Here is a 21,547-nt window from a genome sequence, read left to right as displayed (position 1 = left end):
TTGGAAGAATTCCTGTTTTGTGAGAAATTGTGCAAGATTTCTTTCTCTTCCTCCTTATTTTTGATCAACTGGAATAAAGTCCACCTCTCACTGAACAAAACTCAGGTTGACCTTTGGAGAGATGAAAATGGCATTTCATGGCAAACTTTCTGAATTGTTTTACTTCTATAAAGACCAGGTTTTATTTCTGTGGTTTAAATAACTAAATATTTATTGTATAAATTGTAACATTAAATACATTTATCTTTGTTTTCTACCACAGACTCTAGACATTTTCTGTCACAGAATCTGTAGGCATACCTTGGCATTGCATGTCATTCCTCTAGTAATTGGGGTGGTTGGCTATATTTGGTTTGGGCATTGCTTATTTTAAAAGGTGAATTTAGCTGAAAGTCAGTGATTTAGTTTGATCACAGGAATAGCAGTTTGTAACTGGAATAGTGTAAAGTGAAATAAATGATGTAACATGTCACTCTACTGTACTGTGTGGGGACAGCCAAGGATCTAGTCAGTTGAGAAGTCTGCTGGCAACCCGGCAGCCTTCCCACTTGCCAGCTGGACTTTAGGGCAATAACTCAAAAGCAAATCCCATTCAAAAGGAAGAATTGAAATAGCAATTGGAATATAGTTCTTGAGGTGCTGAACAGATAGTTGGGCAGGTAGATGTTGGCTGGCTCCATCCATCTTGCTACTAGGTAGTTGCAGGAGGGTTAAAAGAAGCACAGCTAAATTAAGAAGGAGACTAATCATAGACATGTGAAAAATGTTAGCAGCATGTATTCTGGCACTTCTTACATTACATGGTGATCCTGTTAACACAAGCATCAAAATATATCCTGTGTAGCTGGACTGCTACAATAGTTTACAAACAAACTGCTGCTGGAATGGCTATGATGCTTTACTGGTAGATACTAAATTTAGGCTATAGTAACTTTAAGAATATGCCCCGCCACTAGGAGGAGACAAATTACTTAAAAATGTACTGTAATCATCTATACCCTGAATGTTCCCCTGGAAGAACTATGGACAACTCTCCTTTTTATGGTCAGCATTTTTGCTCATGTGTAAAAGTATTATTAATTTTCTTTCACTTTAAGACCTTCTGAATATTTTCAGCCTTGGATGCATTTTAGGAGCAATTAATTAGGTGGATGGTGGTCTTCAGTACTTATGCCAGGGTAGATGCCCTCTGTGAGAGAGACGTAAAGATTGGAGTAGATGCAATTACTTTTGATCAGGTTTTAAATGCATGAGATGAATGTTCAGCAATCTCTCTGCTCCTAATCCAGTATGGATTTATTTGTCTTAGTGTTATTAGTCTGCCTAAAGATGTGTATGATCAGTTTATCTCTGGGTGACTTTCTGTGCTTTTGTCACGTAAAGCTATTTGTTCTGTGCTAGCTACCATGAGCTTCTGTTCTTGATGATTTTTTTCTATGGAAACACAGAGTGACAATCCCCTCCTTTTCTGTTGTTTTTTACAGGTGTTGAATGCTAGGTTTGAGGATGTCCTGTAATTGAACTTGTCATTTGAAAAATTGTTATGTGTGGAGTGCTGGCTTAAAGAAAAAGTGCAACTCTCTGCAAAGATTTATACCGTGCCTGCCTCTTTCAATGTCAAAGTTTAGTAGAACTTGGTTATTTGTGAGCTTGAAGGTGTGTGGGATCTACCAGTGTGTTTTGTGAAGCATTCAGGAGTTGATTTAGCAGTGAAAGAGCAGTGGCTGGATTATTCTGAGCTACTTAACTCTGACTAGTATGAAAATACAAATGCACAAAGATGCTCCTGCACCTTGTGCAGAACAAAAACCCCTCCAAAGCAGCAATGGAACCTTGAGCAAACACACTTCACACAATTACTTACAGAAAAACAACAACAAAAAGATTGCACTGAAAAGATTTTGCTGAACTTGGGAATGCTCTTGAACAACAAGAACAACACATGAGCATCTAAAATAGCTGGAAATAAATTTTGATTGTGAAATCTAAATATGTTCTGAGATAATTCATTACTAATTAAAGATGAATAATTTTTCATTCATTCACAAATGTAATCCTTTACTTAAAATCTCCCAGTGGAGGTAAGTGCAATCCTTTATTACACAGGAAACAGAAGATAGTATGTAACAGAGGGCTGTTTTATAAGAACTGCACTACATGTTCTGTGTAGGCAGAGAACCCACTCATCCCTTAGCTTCCTCTTTCTAATTAGGTTTTTTTTGCTATTCCCTCCTACAAAAAAAAACCCAAACCCAGACTAGACTGGTGCATGCAAAAATGTTTGCATATAATAAGGTGAATTTGCAAAAAATAAGTGAGCAATTCCATGAATAATTTCCTGTGCTTGCAAAGTCCAAAATTTTTGTCTTACGAGAAGCTGACACACTGCACAGTCTTCAATACAAGTAAGCAGAAGAGCAGGAAGGCTCTTCTTCCCATATTTAGCTTTTGGGACAGATTTTTATCTGCACTTCTGAATGGTGGCCTGTACTCTCTGAACAATCATCATTGTTTCACCTCTGGGATGTGGTTCTGCAGAGGGCATGCTCTGAAGGTGTACACCCTCTGCAGGGACCTCTGTTGAGGAAGGTGGGCTACTTTTAAACTTTTAAATGAGGAGAACCAGGATAGCAATCAAGGCATGATTTCCCCAAGCTCTATAGCATTGCATTTAGCATAATACAGAGTACCTCTGTAGAGTAACAAGATAAACAAGATAAATGTCACTCTTAAGGAAGTATCACTAGAAGTGTCTTTTCTTTTTTTTCCTTAAGGATAAAATAAATTTGAAAAGGTAGGAGGAAGTGGGGAGAAATGCTAGGTTACCGCTGTATTCACTATGAAATGGTTCTCTGCTTGGGGTGATGACTAGTCAGTCACCATTGTTGTGTGTCTTGTTGGCATGACTTAGAAATGGGTGTATGTGCTAAAGGTATTCTGTGGCCCTGAGTGGCATTCTTCATGCATCAATAGTGTATTAAGGCAGCTGTCTGATGGATTAATTTCACCTGATATCCCTAAGTGGCAGGGCAAAGTGATAAAAACAGCCCTGTGGAGCCATTATTGTCCATTAACTATGCCAAAAGGGAGTGGCTACTTAGATGGCTCCTGTGAAGTCTACACTGAGTATTTTGAAGCTTTGCCGGGGTCAAATCAAAAGTAAATCTAGCCTCCCCTTATAATTTGGATGGTGGCTGACAGAAGGGTGTAAGAATAGATCGGACATACAGTACTTTCCAGAATGCTCTTGCATCTTCAATGATATGTGCTTCCAGTTCTGCTTCTGGTACAGGTGGTGTCTTTGTATTTTAAAATCTTTAATCAATTTATCCACTATGAATTTGTCCCTCTCTCCTGGAATGCCTGTAAAATATTAACAACTGTAGCATCCTGGGGCAATGGGTTTCACAGCTCACAGGATGAAGGAGTATCCCACACATTACTGGTAGCCTTAAAAGAGGTTTCTGATCTGTGGCCAATAAAAAGGAAGATTATAAACCAATAGATATAAATTGTGAATAAAAAATAAATTGTGAATAAAATTTAACTCAAGGTACAGCATGCTCCACCTACCAAAAACCTAGTGGTTGCTGTTTCATCAGGCTTCCAAAAGCATTTAAATTACTTGAATACATCCTAACAGCCCCTCACTGTGGTATCTGAGTGAGAGAAGTTCAGTACCTGAGATAGTGCAGAGTCTGTATGGCCGATTTGTAACTGGTTTTCCATTAGGATTTCTCAATTGCTTTTAACAGCAGTACCTGGAGCTGGTTACTTTACATACGCCTCTAACAGGTTTTGTCATTTACTACGTATAAACTGTATCAGTAACAGCATGGTACATCTTGTCACAGTCATCACAAGGACTACTTCTAAAGTGTCAGGCAGTTCTTATATCTGCTTATAGAATTTACAAGGGGAAGAGGATGCTAAGATCTGCTCCTGTTCTCTGACTGCAAAAGATTCAGGCTATATAAGCTACTATCTTGCACCTCTTCCTTTACAAAAATAGCCCTTATCCAAATTAATGGCTTGCTATGAAAACTTATTTCATAGTGTAAAAAGGTACTTAATGTCACAGATATGGTTAAATGGCAATAGTTTAATTTTGTGAGGTGTTAAGATATGGGCTACCTATGCTTGCACAGAATCTGTGTTCTATGTAGCTGGTGCCTATCACAGTGGGATTCTGGCACTTGGAAGAGATTTCCATGTGCTATCACAATCCAAATGATAATGTGGCTGATTTAAGACAATATTGTTTATAGCTGTCCTGATGCCAATGTTTTTTTCCAAATGCTTTTTTTTATTTAAAAAGACAGCTGCATTCACATAGTTATTGTTTTCTAGACTGTTTCCTAATTTGCTTTTCAGGCACTCAAAAATGTGCTGGTTTTCCTGTAAAGTAAAATGGAATTATTTTCATATAGAAATGAATGTACTGTGTATCCCAGTTCAGCTTGGGAGAGTCTTAAAATTGTGTCATATGAGTGGTTCTATTTTCCTCCTCTTTCATTAGCTGTTGCTTCATAAATTGTGATGTCAGTTAAAAAGATTGATATTCAGGCAGGAAGATATGTATGAGGGTCTTCTGAGAATGTGATTTTTGCAGAAGTGTGACGTATGTCAGTGCTGGGCATTTGCTTACGAGCAGCCTGGCAATGCCCCTGTAGGAGCCTTGGGCATCTAGCCTGAACCTGCCCTGCATGATAAGAACCTGGAAGAGATGTCTAAGAGAAAGCTTAGGAGAGATATTTTTGGAGATGAATAAAGGATGAAGGTGGACAGCTTTTACTACTGCTGCTCCTTGCAGCTCATGTCAGGTATAAAACCCTGTACCTCAAGGAAAAGGCTTGAGGAAAACCTGGGCTGAGCCAGAGTAACTGCTTGGTAGGCCCTGAGAAGGGGCCACTAGGACTGTCTGGAGAGCCAGCCTGCTCACAGCTTTGCAGTCAGATAACCGCATCTTACTGTGGCTGTAGTGAAACTCCGCTGTGGAAATACATACTGGGAATTGATGCATTTCTGCAGATAAGGCACAAGATACGGGGAGCACTCTGTCTCTGCTGTAGAAAGGTTTCAGCTTTTTCCCATAACAACAGTTCTTTAAATAGGAGCGCTGGCATGCAATCAGCAAATGAGTGTCCTTGCTGAGGACTGGAAAGACGTGTTTACTGGGTGAAGTTCAGCCATTGGGTGTTTCCAAGTTTTGAACTGCTGGAGCTGGCTACTGCTAAGTCAAACAGAGTGCCCCTGTGAGTGCGGAGAAGGAGGACACAGCATCGCAGCCGACATGCTCAGGCTCTGTGCGCCACGGGAGCTGTAGATGGATTTTGTTACTGTTGTTTGGTTGGTTCGGTTCCTGTGCCTACAACCATTGTTAAAACCCACAGAGCTCCTTTTGTCAAGGTTGTTCTGACATTGTTTCTCACTATTGCTGGTGCTGCCAGACTACCTGCTGTATGCAGCTATGTGTTTACCTACTTGTTAAAGTTCAGTGTTGCGTTTTTTCCAACATTAAGAGCCTGCCTGGGTAAACCTCTGCCTGCCACTTAACGCTTAAGCAAGGTTTTCTCTGAAACCAAGGACGACAAAAATGTTTAGACATATCAATGTGTTTTTGAAAGACATTTCAGTTCAGAAGACATAGCAGACATAGAAGGTAGCATCGCTGCTGAGCTCTGGACAAGAAAATGAGGTGGGTACTGTGCAAAAGCTAAGGGAAATTGCAGCAACCAATATTTCATCTTTTAAACAATGTAAGTGCTGCAGAGGATGTGAGCCCAAATTCAGCCTGCTCACAGGCTGGAGAGGGGCTCTTCCTTCCCCTCCTTCTTAGTCCCTCTCCTGAGATGTGTTTTTGGCAGAAACCTGCTTGGGCACCCTATCTGCTGTGTGCTGTGCACTAAGACGACATGAATTCCTTCACTTTCTGCCTCCATTGTTTGCTTTTTTAACGCGTAGTTTCCATCTGCTGTTTCTTGCTGTGAAACACCTATTTTTTTTCTTGCAGTTTATTTTCCGTATGCTGTATCTGCTGGGAAGTGGGATTTTGAAGGTTGCAAGAAAAAAATTCTAATGGGCTGGCAGCATCTAAGTTGATTTTGTGAAGAAGTTACTGGCATGTGGTGATTGCTGGGTGCTGCGTTCTCACTTGCTGATTTGAACTTTGCTAGTTCAACAAAATCCTACTGAAGTAAATGGAAACAGAAGCAGAGAAACTTTACTTTGCAGTGGTCAGCAGAGAATATATGACTAAACTGCAGTAACTGATGTATATCACCTCTCCTAAAGAAAGAGTAGCAGAACTGTAAGATCAAGTGGAGATGCAGCGTGGGTCAGATCCAGAGGAATGTCTCAAGAAGGAGTGGAGGGGATGGTCTCTGAGCAGTCCAATCTTCACCACACAGCTCAGTAGCAAAAGCACTGAGCATTTCCTGCTTGCTTTTGCTTTTTTTGCCATTACTCAGCAACTCTGAAGAAAATACCTACAGCATTTTTCAATGTACCTTATATCTAACAGTATGTGGAAAAGGCCAGGGACCTCTTTCCAAATAGATCCCTGCTCAACCTCCTGCTTTTTATCTGTACTGCCTGTTATCCTGCGCCTGGAGGGGTTAACAGTGATTAGTACGGAGTCTCCATGGAGCACTTTTATTTCAAGTAACATTTCAGAGCAGATGTTTATGGAAGCAGCAGTGATTTGATGTGCAGTTTTAATTATTTGTCAGTTCAGCTTGTTTTTATTTGGGCCTGTGTACCTATAAAGGCTGAACAGAGACCTGTCAGCACTAACAAAACAGGTAGGCCTAAAGAGTAAAAAATGTACAGTTGTAAAGGTGATGTTAGCAGCACTAGGTAGTTAATCAGGGTAGAAGGGGTTTCAGTATAGATACTCTGACTTGCTGCTTTGGAGTGTACAATTTAAAATCCTTTTACTTAGGCCTGCACAACATCTAGCCCCTGAAATAATTACTTGGACCTACCTCACTGCAGGTATTTATTTTTCTTAATAGCTCACCTGAGAATATGACATTTTATTAAATGTGGAAATGGCCCTAAATGACAGCTCTGAGGCTGTCATTTAACCTGATATGTGACAGTTTAATCCTATCATTTCCCTTGGCATGCCCTTTCCCCCTCATTTCCTAGTCGTCTCTGAAATCTCATTTGTCAGAACGTTGGCCATTTGGTTGGGAATCCGTGGACTTCCACTGCAAGCACTCAAATTGTCCTTGCATGGGCAGTAAATCCAGTGTGCTCCAAGTGAATTTATTGTTCAAGGCCCTGACCCAAAATGAGGTCCTGAAAACCTCAGACAGACAAATATCTCAGTTGAATGATGACTGTGTGGCCATACGAGTTCTAACCTGCCAGTCTTGTCCCTTGGTGTCTGCAGGGCAGCCACCAGCAGGTCCCCTCTCCATCCAAGGACAGGACAGCTGGGAGATGGGGTCTTCGGTGATGGTAGCAGGACTACTGCACCACCAAAGGTTGGTGGAGAAGGGGTACTGCAGAGGCAGGCAGAAGTTGTGGGGATGGGGAAAGAGAAGAAAAGGAGATATTAGATACCAGCCATAACCCTTCCCTCCTCTACAAATTGGAGTACAAAGCACTAGTACGTTGACGTCTTAAGAGGCCCACCCATGTATTTCAGGTGTTCACTGTGTTATAAGCTTTGATTACAGACTGACAAAAGGAAGGAGGAAAAAGCAACAAAGCATTAAACATGTAAAACTATTAAGCAAGTCTTTCATTTATAGCAGTGGCTTCTACTCCTGTTATTCCTGTGCCTTTCGCAGTTGAAAGCTTTTAAAAGAAATCTAATTCATTGCATCAACATCTGACAGCGTTACTGAAGGTGAGCCCATTGCCATGCAGAAGAAATGCCAGAATACAGAGCTTGTTTCTGGTGACCATAATGCCTGCCCCTGCCACCTCAATGGCAAATACCCAAAAGGGGAAAGAGAAAGAATAACACAGAGGGGAGAAAAGCAATTTGAGTTTGGTGCTGCCTGACTTGCAACATCAGTGCTGGAGACAGGCAGGGAGTGTAGTCACATCAGCCAAACTTGGGCTGGCTGAGCAGGGAGGCCAGGCTGTCTCAGCCTGGCTGCAGTTGTGCTACAAAAGCAGCAACCTTGGCAAGCTAAACTAGGTGTAAGAAGAAGGTAGAAGGAAATAGAATAAGGTGGCAAAGGCATAGGAGGACAAGTGCTGGGTGGGCTGGGCAGGTTTGCAGCAGCCCAGCATTACATCCCAGTCAAACCTTTCAAGTTCTTTGCCTCCCAGGCTATGACAAGCCATGTGCTGCGTCACAAGCTTTGGGGAAAAGCATCTGCTCCACTGGATCACAAGATGAGGGAGTGATTGTGGCTCCAGGCTGTGGCTGGTGGGGAGGACCCAGGACCTAGCAGAGCTCCTTTCAGGGCAGACATGCCCTCTAGCTACAAGCCCACAGTGGGAGGAAGCTGTGGCTCTTCCCATCTCATGTGAGCTACAGCCTGGGCAATTGGAGAATGTGGAGTCAGGGCTGGAAGTTGCACTTGCTCTGGGTCTGCATGGGTGCACAGCTGCAGTGGGGAGCTCTGTGGGAGCTGCTGCGTCTGCATGGGTGCACAGCCGCAGTGGGGAAAGGTAAAGATGCCTCCACCCCTGCTGTCTCGTGAGGATGACTAAGGCCCCTTGATTCCTGGTGTGGGCATGGTCCCACAATGACAGAGCTTGGTTGTTTCCCCCACTTGCTTTCCTGGCCCCAGGGTCAAATTAAGGACGCGGAGCTGAGTGATGGCTGTAACAGCCCATCCTCTCCCATAGTTGTGTTTCCAAACTAGCCCTCGTTCCCAGCATGCTGGCTTTGGGTAATTGATTTCTGGTCTCTCCCACCTCTTATTTTCCAGTCAGTCTTAATTGCCAGGACTGTATTAGCTGGCCATTTAGTTTGGCCTAACCCAATAATTTTTTTTTCTAGTGACCTTAAAATCCCTTTTGTACAGCAGGCTGAGTTAGAGTACTCTCCCTTCAGTCAATTTATACAGGCTTCAGTGCAGACCATTAGTATTAACCTGGGGTGTTTGGATGAATTATTTAATATTAGGGAAGGATATACCAATATCTACCTATGGTCTGTAAATTAGCTGTGACATTTTTTGGCAACTTACTATTTATGGGCTTCCTAAGAATATGAATTCAGGTTGTGTTCAGAACAGGGAAAAGAATAAATTATTCAAAAACCATGACATTTACAGGGGATAATAACAGGGGCTAGATCACTCTTCCATGGCACTATGAAGATAGCATGTGCTATGTATTTTCTTCTCCAGAACTTACTTCCACTAGTCAGCAGTGATGCAGATAAGTCAGCAGCAATGAGTGCGGCAAATTTCTGAGGGAAACTAGCCTGTTCTTTTTAAAAAAAAAACAAAACAAAAACCAAAACCAAGCACGTAACAACAGCCCCCACTCCCATCTCCCAACTCAAAAGACATACACATACAATAAACCTATTTCAAACAGGCTGGTAGTAACTGCTGTGGGGGTAAAGTGCAAGACTGTTCACTGAGCTACAAGTCCATTTCCTCTTCACTAGGGAGAAGAAACCCACATATCAACATTCAACATGTAAGAACAAAAATCTCAAGGGAAATGCTATGACTTTGTCTCATTTTCCTTGCCACAGTACCACACTTTTGTTTTCCTGAAGAAGCAGGATTATTTACGGAGTATCAGCTCATTGTCAGCAGGCAGCTTTTGAGAGTTAATTATAAGAGAATTGCACTTTGAAGCAATCTCTCATTTGGAGGTGTAGATCCCTGTGAGAGTGGCTGCAGCTGTGACTCCTGCAGTCTTCTTTGGCCATGAGGTATGTTACGAGTTCGGTTCTGATTTGAGGGATATGTAGTTCTTACTACTGACTGTAAATGGAAATAGTAATTTGAGCAATGCTTGTCATTCTGGTTTTGTGTACGTAGATTTGATGCTTGAAATGAGCAAGGAAAAGCAAGCAGCTAAATGATGTCTGCATGCTTCTGTCCGAGAGTCTTCCACTTTGGCTCTGAGGGTGCCACTCCTGAATTTTCTCTCTTGATTTTTGTTTTAAGTGTGTCTTTGTTCCAGTGGCAGAAACAAAAGGCCTTGGATCTCCTTGTTGTGGGAGTGAAATATGTTGCTTGCTCTTTGCAATGGGGGTTCTTTAGACAGTTTAAAAAGAAAACAAAAAAACCCCCAATGAAACATAAAAACCCACCCCTCCAAAAATGTGCCTGAAATCTCTGGCCTTTTTTTAAACTGTGAATCCTGCTGTGCAGATGCCTGCTTCTTCTGACCTGCTGAATGTTAGAGCTAAAATGAAACATACCTTGTTCTCCTTCTTTGACAGAGTTCAGCACATGTTGAGAGAATCAGAGAAGCAGTATTTTGGCACAAGCACCCAAAATCCTAACACACGCACACACGCTGCCTGATGTTTCATTTCAGGTTATAAACTGGATTACAACATGCTTTCGCCCTGTGGGCATTACCCAGGGAAACCAGGCTGGATCTGCCTGATGCATAAAACCAATCTGGCTAAAATGATTGCCAAGTGGAAAGTAAATTATGTATGCAGAATCTATATTTTGAACAGGAATTTAGATTACATTTCAGTCATGCTAAATGATTATTAATACTATTTACCTCATCAGTCCAAGAATGGAATAAATAATATATTCTGGAAACTGTGCTTAAAGAGCTTAGGACAACATTTTAAACTTCTGAAATAACTGTATCTGTCCTAATTAAGTCAGAGTAGCACAGACTGTTTAAACCCCGCATTTTTTCTTCTTGATGCAAATGGACCTTTGTGTCCTTTTATTTGTGGGAAGCTTTGTTAGCCTCAGTTAGCTGACATACTTGCATATGATTTGTTTTTTCAAAAGAAAAGATACACTGTATTTAGAGATGCAAATACTACCTTGTCTGCAAAACCCACCAGCTGTTACACTGGAAGACAAAGCTAATTCTATGTTGCTTTACTTCAGTAGTGTCTGTGTATTCACAAGCGTCTTTTTAACAACCTTCTCTGCACAGCTGAAAAATACCAGACACCACATTTCTTCTTATTTCCTTTGGTAATAGCCTAGTAAAATCTGAATTGATCTGTGATTTTAAATTTTTTTTAAACAAGTCAATAGATTAACTAAGAGAATACATGTTTGCATTACTGTTTGTACAAAAGTTGATCAGACTGTTAGCTTTGATTCTCACGTTCCTTGAATATGAGTTTACTAATTGCTGCCTTATATATTTGACTTGAGTCTGAGTCAGGTCAAATACGCAGCTCAGTAGTAGAAGAAACTGCTGCTGGTTTGTGTGTCAGTAGCACAGCTTTCTGAAGAGGTTCTTTGCTTCTGCTTTAAACATCTGGAGAGACAAAGAGCATTTGTGGGGTCTTTTGTTGTTGTTGAAAGTTGGAGCAGGGAAGAGTTGTGTTCCAAGAAACACTCTGAATCCTGGAAAAATCAGAGTGGAATCATTAAGTGTAAACTTTATCTCCTTTAAAAACGAAAGTGCTTTCGCTTCATCTGCGGTGACTGTCCTGATAATGGATGTTACATAATATTTACTCTCGCCTTTGGAGTTAAATCCTTTTTCTGATTTGCAAGTAATATTTGCATATGTATTTCTTAGCTGCATTGACATGCCAGATGCACAGTGGTAGCTGTCTCCGTCTGCTAATCCTGTAATAACATTCTGGTGACCAAATTCAATGGCCCTGCGCGGAGCCTCGAAACAGCTGATTGCTGAGTAGGGAGGAAAAAAAATAACCCAGCGAATCTCGTTGCAGCTCTCTGCTGCATCCCTATCCCACAATCCCTTGCACCATTTACTGCAGTCTTTCTACACAGGCTGAGTGAGAAAAAGATGTGCTAAATAAAGATTGATTGGTTTGAATCCTGAAGGGGTCTCCTACTTGTAAATGACCCGGGGGAAAAAAAAAATTCATGACGACTTCACTGGGCCTCCTCTTATTCTTCCATTTTTCTTTCCACCTGTCCTCTTCATGGAATGGAGCGTCATTCCTTAGAGCACAAAATCTGTTGTGCATCTAATAATGACTATGCTGTGATAGGGATTCTTAAACAGTTTTGCGCATGAGGCTTGAAATATTAACAGATGATGGTTTGTTCGTTTGGATTACTGCGGAACTGCAGCTCCGTCCCTGCAAGGATTTTATCCTCAGCACTGCACTGATTAAGCTATTTTTCTACAAAGATGGGTAGGTCTAAAATGCTCAAGTTTGCTCAGTGTTATTCCTGGTGGCTGCTGCTGGGTTGCTCCTTCTGTTTTGGCCTCTGATTGTTCATTATGCTTCTGCATGCTGTAAGAATGAAGAGGGTTGCTGTGTTTTAAACGAGGCACCAAGCTGATTGCAAGAGTGGGAGAGAAAGGAATGCAAATTTAGCTTATCAAGCCTTTTACACAAGTGGACTCTGTGGTGGTTAGGATTATTAATTTGCTCAGTGTGTTCTGTATCGGCTAATTTGGGGGCTGCTTCTAGAAATGGCTTGAACCTGTTCTTTATTTCTAAAGACTGTGGACAGGGGATGTATCTGTTTTAAGGGCTTTTAAACCCCAGCTCCCCCAATCCTTGAAGCAACATTATTGAGGTTCCCCACCCTTTCTTACAGCTCTCGAGGCCTAACTGTTCCTTTGGAAAAGTTGCCATTGGAAACCTATTCATTCATAATACATGAATAGACCCTCTGGGTTGTGAATTCCATTGATAAGAAGAGGATGAACAAGCTGCAAGCAATTTGTTCTCCTCAGGCTGTACTTTCAGGCTAGTTGCGGCTCTGGCTGGGTGGAGTTCGGTGAGAGCAGTGTATCAGCAACAGAGAATTCTGCTCTTTTAGGAGTAAATCCTGGGAACTGAACAGACAGTTACAAGTTTTCCCAATGTCTTTTTCTCAGCTGGGCCACAGAAACGAATAGACAATTCGGTAACTGTTAAGGAATTCCAGAGGTCATTTGAAGATACCTGTAGAAAGGGTGCACTTTCCTATTACATGGCTCTATTCAACTAAAACAACTCTTCTGGAACTGTTATTTGATGTACCCTAACATTTTGTGGGGTTTGGGGTTTTTTTTTTTCTTTTTTAATGCTATAGGAAGTTCTTTTTATATGGGTGGGGCTGCACCCTGACTTTCGTTCCTGAAGGCATGCTTGCATAGCAGGGCAAGGCTTTCTGCTAGCTTAGAGAGCCATTGTTTTCTCCTTTCTTTGCTCTATAGTATATTTTGAATGAAAATTGATAGTCATATCTCCAAGTAGAAGGAAAAAGAACAGTGTTATTTTTGGGGTGGCTGGAAAGATAACAATCCTTGAGCCTCAAAGGGGTGACAAAGGGTATACGTTTCAGAACCCTTTTCTGCACTTGATTTAGCAAACCTGAACTGGGTTTCCAGGGTGTGCTTCTTATAGGTAAATGGGTGGGGTTTTATGTCATTTGGTGCAATGTTTCGTAAACCTTTGGCTTTGCATGTTTAAATTATGAAGTGTAACTATATGGAGAAGTGATTCTCATACTTGTTTTCAAAGCTCGTGTTTCAGCTGCTCTTTATTAGATTGTGAGACAGAATGAACCTCCGAAAAGAGCCCTGGCAGCTGCCGAGCTCAGAAGATACTACTGCAAAAAAAAAATGTTTTTCTTGTAAAAATAGTGTCACTTTGCAAAATCTCCAACTGCTCATAAATCTGAAACTTACGTTGCGGTTTCGAGGAGCTGCTGTGAGTGCTGCAGTAAATCAGCATAAATACTGTCTTTGGTGAAATTCAAAAACATCATCTAAAATCTCCAGCTTTTCCTCAAATAGTCCTTGATTGTACAGTTGCTTTGATTGAATCAATGGGCAAAATCATCCTTCTCGTAGCTACATAACATTAATCAAAATTGCATCAAAGGTGGAGCTGGCTCAGAAAAGCTGCAGAATCCTGGAAATTCCATACTCAAAAAAACTTTTTTAAATGAACCACTTGTGTAAGAAGTTCTACCAGGTAGTAGCCAAAGCTTGAAATGTACTGATGAAATTCTATTTTCAGGTGCATGTTTTAAACCTGATTTATGTGAGTTCAGGGGTTAAATGACAATCACGGCCTGCTGCGTTCCAGACAAAACATCAAATATTAAAAGCACTTATTTCTGAATTGTTAATGGTTTCTTTCACTGACAAAGCTTAAACTGTGAACATTTGAAAATTAAAGTGGCTGGCATGAGCTTTGTGTATGAAACAGTAAGAGTCACCTGATTGTGCAATGAGATTGGGGGAATGTAAAAGACTAAGATAAGATCAGATGAAATCAATATGAAATTTTTCAGGCAGCAGGAGTTTTCCTTGTGCAAATGCTATTTGCTGGTGTAGCTATACATGATGGTGGAAAGATGAAATTACAGAAAATATCTGGTTGCTAGAGAACTTTCTTCTGTTAAAAGACAGGCAGCATTCACTGGAGACCTATTCTTTCATATCTTAAGTACCATTATTTTTCAATAGTCTGTGCTTAGTCTATAACAAAAAAATTAGACTGTTCATAATGTATCGGTGTCCAGTTTGGAAACTCAGCTTTTGATAAGAAGTCTTCCTGCTTCTGATTATCTTCCCTGTTTTTTGGGGGTCCCCACCCCTAACTTTTGGAGAGGGAGAGTGGGAGGCAAACACAGCTGCATCAGTGGTGAAATGAATTTTCTTTTGAAATACATTACTGAGGTTCCACATATTATGCTGCCAAATGCATGAATATATTAATGCATATTTGATAGTCTGCTCTTTCTACTCCGTTTTGTGAAAGCTAGATATTTTGGTTCAACTTCTTGTAAAGACATTTTTACTTCAAGCTTTTAAGAAGTAACATCGGTTCCTAATTGATCTCCTAAGGTTTATTGTGTGTGATTTATGGCATTTAAATAGGTAAAATTAATTTGTGTTTATGTAATATTCACATTTTATCTTACTATGGGGAAAGAAATGAAAAAAGTGAAACAAATGATCAATCCTGAAATCATGCATTTTTGGGTCATGAACAAACATGATATTTTATGAGTATCATAGCAATTTTTAACCTTGCAGATTCCCCTTTCTTGGGAAAAAAAGGAAACAAAAGGGTCTGCCATAAGTGTTTTCCATCAAATTAAATGTCAGTTACTGCTGTTGGGTATTTTAATTGTGAATAACTTTATGCTGCTGTATTTGCTAGCACAGAGGTGATTCCCCAGGAGCCTGTTATCAGGGAAGTCAGTACAGCATGATCCATAATGACTGTCATTATCCTAGAAATAGCCACTTGCTCAACGTACTAAGTAAACCATACCTGTATGGCTAAATACACAGCTCAGGAAGAACAGCATGAGTTCAACTCTGCCAGATTAGTGTGCCATGCATCCAGCACAGGAAGAAGATTTGATGTAACGCTGCTGATAAAATACTACAGGTCATGCAAATCATTGTGGAATTTAGTGACCTTTTGAATGAATGTGATCAGCACCAAGGCAGAGGGCTTGTTATTTCTGTCTTGGAAAGCCTGAACTGCCCTCAAGCCAGATATTAAATTGTCTGAAATGGATGACTAAAAACTGTGGTAGAAAACTGGGGAAGAAGTTACTACCTCAGGAGTGTACTTGCAGTGAAGGAGCCCAGCTAGGCTCGCTGCTCACACAGAAGAGGAGCCCCTGTTTCACTGTGGGTGCAGGAGGACTGGCAGAACTGGGTGCTGTGACAGAGATGCTGCGGTCAGCTCCCCTGGGAGTGAGCCTGTGCCTGCCAGCGCTCCAGCCTGCTAGGAACGCTGGTGGAGAGGAATTCTTGCTGGGTCACCCTGCCAGGGCCTCCGCTTGTCAGGTTTTCCTGAACTATGTTAGCAGGCAGTTTACCTTTCCCTGAGGTTGCTTCCTTCCTTTTCCTCCCCTGTCTTCTCTTTCCACATATTAATTCTGTTGTCTATAATCTCTGCCTCCAGCTCAAAAGAAACTAAGTTTTTCTCTCCCTGTGCCTTGTTCCAGGACAGGAGGTGTTCCAAGCCTGCAGGCGTTCCTTTAACCTACAATTTTAATTCTGTCAGTCAGTAGACTTTTTTCTTACCCTTCTATTTCATGCTTTATATGCCAGAGTTATGAAGTCTCTTCAGTCCTAGAAACATGATTCTTACTACTCTTTCTGCCTAGAATGGCATTTTTCTTGCATTTATTACTTGGATGTGCTTCATGTATCCTTCACCCTACCTTTGCTGATTCTCAGTAGGTATCGGTTGCCTTCTCTTTGCTCAGTTTCTCTTATTGTGAGGATTTTCACCTCACCCCTGTTGCTGATGCAGAATTTGAGCACTCCCTTCCCAGGGGCTGGCTGGTTCTGCAGGTTCCTTCTTGGGGGCTTCCTGGAGTCCAAACCTACTGTATCTTTGACAAGACCAGCACCGATAAGGGAAAAAATTGTTAGGTGAACCATTTTTAAACTCTGGCCGTGATGCAGCCATTTGACTGGCTGGTGCAGTTCCAGTTTAAGCATTTAGCCAGTGGTACTGTAGATGTAAAAAATCCTATGTTTGTTAGCACTGGCTGAACCTACTGGTGCAAGAACGTTTCTATTGTGGGATTTCTTTAAAACCAGACAGCCCTGTAACTCTTTCAGTCCAGAGGCAACGTGCCTTTCCAGAATGCCTGCTCAGATAGAAGTGGTATGTGTGGTGCTGTAGACTTGGCTGACTGTTTCCCAGGCTCTCATCAGTGACAAACCATTTTAGAAGTTTAATTCTTCACTGTTTTGGTTTTGTATTGAGATATGAATTCCTGCATAAGGATGAAACATGAGTGTTTTAGTTGTTGATTTTGTTATTTCATGGAGTTTATAACCCATTTTTCTTCTTTTCTTCTTTTCCCCACCCCACTCCAGCAGTGTGCAGGATAGAAGGGAACAGGACCCATATGTCAGTGGTCTAGGATGGCCAGTGAAGGCTCCAACATCCCAAGTCCTGTGGTCCGTCAGATTGACAAGCAGTTTCTGATTTGCAGCATATGCCTGGACCGTTACAAGAACCCCAAAGTACTTCCCTGCCTGCACACTTTCTGTGAGAGGTAAGTCCGTTCCTCATGCTGGTAATTAGGTATTTGTGTCATGCAACAAGCACAGAGCAATGCATCCTTTAGTGGACAGGGACTTTTCTCTTTACTTGTAAATGTCATGTCAAGGCATGGTAAAGCCTGGGAAGGCTGGAGAGACAGAGATGTGGAAAAACACTGTTATTTGTGGCAGGCAGGAAGAAGAGGCAGCACTGGAATATTTGGAATACATTCCCTTTATGCAAGAGTAAATAAAAAGTAAATCAAATGAAACTAATGAATACAGTGACAACAATGTGAAAGGTGACAGCAGGCAGAATTTGGACCTCAAATTAATGGCCTCCAATTTATACTGATTAGCCTATAATTAGAAACAATAAAACCCTTTCTTTGTTGATTTACTAAGCAGAGAAATAATTATCTCGTCCTTTAATGTCCAAGGGTTAGACATGATATATACATTATTAATAACCTGTGATTAAATGTCTTCATTATTCTGCAGCTTGGTTGATAGAACTGGAAAAACTCTCTGAAAAGACATGTGATAAAACAGGAACCCGCCTTCTACTCTGTTTGGCTGAATGAATTGAATATACTTGGTGATACTCTAAAGTTATATTATCCATCAAATGGTGGAAAAAATACAGCATCTGCAGAAAAGTTAGCTGAAGAATTATTGGTTCGAGTTCTTTTTCTGATGATGGGATGCATCTCTTTGGATTATATATTGAATGGCAGGAGAATTTTAATAAATGGTATTTTGGTAAACATTTAGTTCACGAGATTTCCACCTCTTAGTCAGACTTGTGGTGTGCATATCTAATTTTGCACAGGGTGCAAGAAAAATTGTGGATCTCTGAGTGTGTCAGATGAACTGGTCTTTTGTAGAAGAATAGGAAACCCCAACTTTACTGAAGTCAGCAGTGAAACTCTCACTGAAGTCAGTGAAGTCAAGATTTTCACTACCATGTCTTAAGTTTCTTGACTTCAGTTCATGTGTAAATCCTAAGGTCAGCTTCTGGTTTTCACTGTAATCCTCTTACGCTGATCTGGTTATGGAGAGAGGCTGGAAGAACTCTTTCAGTGTACTGCTGATGTGCAAAGCCTAAGCTGTCCTTTCACAGAGCCGTTACTGGGGGGTCAGGAGGAGAGCTGCCAAGGGATCATGAAGAGTGGTGGAAGGAAAGACCTTGGAAGTGGATAAGAGCTGTGTAGCTGTGCGAGGTCACGCTTTCTTGGTTGGCATCTCATGAGGAATTTGGTGTAGCACCGGTCCCCTTAAGAACTGCATTCTGCAAAGCTTTCTGTGCTTACAGGACTATACTGAATTGCCAGTTGCAGTTGGATGTTGCATGCCCAGCAGCTGTTAACTTGATTTTCAAGGCCAAAAGTGGCACTAACTGTCACCTAGGCCAGTCTGCTGCACATTGTTGATCATAGAATTTTTGTGTCAGATTTATATTCTGTGAAATTTACTATTTCTAAAAAAACCACAACTGCCCCCCCTTGCCAAATCAAACACAAACAAACAAAAATTTCCTCCCAGACTCCCCTTAACATAAACTGTGATAACCTAGGACAACCTTCTCTATGTAATAAAGAGAGCTCTGTTGACTCTGGCTAACTGCCAAATAACTTTCCTAATTGAAATACATGGAAAAATTTCCATTGGTTTCATTGGGACCGGGTTTTAGCTCTGAAACACGAAACCCAGAAATACAAGTTAATAAAGGAGATTCTATTGGAAAGGCAAGGGTCAACCACCGGTTAGTCAGTTAAAGACACAGGCTCAAATACTTGATGCAATAACTTCATGTCTGTCAAACTTTATCTGATAGTTTATCATTTTTACTATCCTGTGAGCAGGATGCAGTAGATATCTGGAAGCATGGATCCTCTCTGCACTAATATCTCAAAGAAAGGCACATAACTCTCATAATGATGTCAGCTTATTGAACCTTTTTTCATGTGGCAGAGGAAAAAAGGTTTAAAGGAAAAAAAATCCCCATAACCACTTTTACTTTTGAAGCCTGGTGGTGTACCTTTCCTTTTATAAGTAGGGGTAGCACTATTTCAAACCACTTCTTAAACTGAAGGGAGTTTTTTTCCTCTTTGATGATACTTTGCCTCTCTCTCCCCTTCTACCTCCCTTCCTCATAGGTGCTTACAGAATTACATTCCAGCCCATAGCTTAACCCTTTCTTGCCCCGTGTGCCGCCAGACCTCCATTCTGCCAGAGAAAGGGGTTTCTGCACTCCAGAACAACTTCTTTATCACCAACCTGATGGATGTCCTGCAACGAACGCCAGACAACAGCATTGAAGAGTCCTCCATCTTGGAGACTGTCACGGCTGTTGCTGCGGGCAAACCGCTCTCCTGCCCCAATCATGATGGAAATGTAAGTGAGATGAACTCCTGTGGTATGTACTGACTGGTCTGGTTTGTCATGGATATTTTGTTCTAAAAAATAGTGGGGGAATTGGAATCACACTAGTTCTTTGATTTTATAATATGTCAATAAAAAACAAGTGATTCTTAAAATTAACTCAGATGGTCTTAGTAGGGCATCTTAAAGTAGTCAGGATATTATTTCATCTTACCAATCATCTTGGATGATACTGTCTTTTAGCACATTTGATCAAAACTGTTGTCCTGCAAGCACTGAACCTTGTGCATTTGCCTCTTTGAGATGGGTTTCCATAGCTCTTGCTTGTAGAATCAACTATTGCCATGGGAACCTGTGTGCTTGTTTAGGCAGTATGTGGCAGGGATCTTATAAGCTTCACTGACCTGCACACTGAGGTAGTACCAAAAACTATGTGAGCATATTAACATGCAGCCAAATAAAAGGGTGTCCTCGTTCAGGGTGCTTTGGGTGCTCAGGGTGCACAGGCTAGAAACAGACAGCTTCTGTTTATCTGCAGCGTTTTGTGCATCTCATATATCAGTCCTTGAAGGCTGCTTTGTTTTTTAAATCTACCTACTTTTTGCCCAGCATCCCCCCACATACACCCTCAAATCATATCAGTGTATTCATTGGCAAGTACCCCCAAATGAGTAAGTATTCCCAGATTATTACAAGAACAGCTCTAACTCTGCTTACTTCACAATTTTCAGTGTTAACCTGTGTGGCTTCATGGTAGGCATATGAGCTCCTGTCTCATAGCCAGGCTTATGCAAACATGTAAGTAGACCACATTGCAAAGCTAAGCGATTCTGTGTTGTAAAAGCTGAGCGATGCTGTGTTGCAAACTGAATGCTGTGCTTCTATGCAAGCCAAGAAATATTGCCAGTATTTTAAGACAACTTTCTGGGGACTGTTTTATTTGGTACTCAGTTTAGGTATATCGGTTGTATAGGATTAATTCAGCTGATAGGTAGTGATTACTCTTAGAGGGGAACAGCTCAGTTCCCTTTCCTTTACTGACCTCCTGGAATTATGTGGATGCTCTGATTAATGAGTAACTGTTGTAACTTTTTTAATGTGTGCAATACCTATGTGTGTGTAGTGGTTACTGATTAATCCATTCCTAGTTTTTATTTGCATTTTATTGGCTCTCCTTAAAATGAATCATAGTTTTTTTCTGACATAGCAATCGTGACAGGAGCCATTGATTATGAAATGCAGAAAAAAGTCAAAATGAAGATGTTACTTGTTTTGCATTTTACATTATCAGCTGATGATTCTTTGGGTGTGCTTAGAAAAAACTGGTTTGCCTGCAATTAAAAATATGTCACCTTGTACCTCTCTGAGAATTCCTTTCTAGGGAAAGGTGGATTTGCAAGTCCTCTAAACCAAACTTACTTGGCTTGCCTTGAAACACACCATGCCTTTTAGGATGCTGAGTAGCGTGTGATGGGAATATATTCTTGCTTCAGTAACTATCTGGGAGGGTTGGGGACAGGCTAAGGATGACTCCAATTTAAAGCTTTGTGGAGCTAGGAAATTAAAAGCTAAAGTGCACACATTAGTCCTTGTGATGGGAGGAGCTGAGATAAGCTTTGGGTTCACCTGTTTGAGGCTGGCCAGGTGGGACTGGCTGAAGTGCAGGGTGTGCAGGGCAAGCTCCTGGGCACTTTAGGCCTGACTAAGGAAATGGGCTTTTGCTGGCTTCATGTGTACCCAGCACGAGGGCACTGTGTGGCAAGTGCCTGGCTGCTAGCAGCTTTGCTGGGTGCTTCAGGGAGTGAGGGAGGATTGAGGTGGTAGCTGGAGGAGAATGCCTTCACAGAGCCAGCGGTCATTCTGCATTGAATCCTCTCTCCATTATTTTTTTACGTATTGCTTGGGGTAGGGTCAGACCCACTGTATTTTTACTATCAAGGAAAAAATTTGCATCAAGTATATTTCATTTAAATATTACCAGATTTTCTTTGTATTAGCTTGGAAATAAGTTTCTATTTAAACAAGTTTTTTCAATCTTTCCAGCCATGCTGGATTTAAACCTCTCTGATTATCA

The 21,547-nt window shown here is 41.1% G+C and overlaps 1 protein-coding gene across 5 annotated transcripts in view; it reads left to right on the top strand.

Annotated features, from left to right (window-relative positions):
* TRIM2 (tripartite motif containing 2) overlaps positions 1–21,547 on the top strand; it is a 74,194-nt gene that overhangs the window by 15,911 nt on the left and 36,736 nt on the right. For 4 of the 5 annotated variants that reach the window (XR_775539.1, XM_010586121.1, XM_010586118.1 and 1 more), the window contains exons 3-4: positions 16,919–17,102; positions 19,248–19,485. Coding sequence is in view for 4 of the 5 variants with exons in the window: in XM_010586121.1 (XP_010584423.1) it covers positions 16,969–17,102; positions 19,248–19,485 (372 nt within the window). In the remaining variant the exon portion in view is untranslated. Of the gene's footprint in view, positions 1–11,357; positions 12,257–16,918; positions 17,103–19,247; positions 19,486–21,547 lie in introns of those variants that run through there. The other variant, XM_010586119.1, reaches the window with a different exon arrangement.

Source organism: Haliaeetus leucocephalus, unplaced genomic scaffold (genome assembly GCF_000737465.1).
Source record: "Haliaeetus leucocephalus isolate CR32 unplaced genomic scaffold, Haliaeetus_leucocephalus-4.0 Scaffold140, whole genome shotgun sequence".
NCBI lineage: Eukaryota > Metazoa > Chordata > Aves > Accipitriformes > Accipitridae > Haliaeetus > Haliaeetus leucocephalus.
The sequence above is the reverse complement of the archived record's forward strand: the minus strand, read 5'-3'. Positions and strand labels throughout refer to the sequence as shown.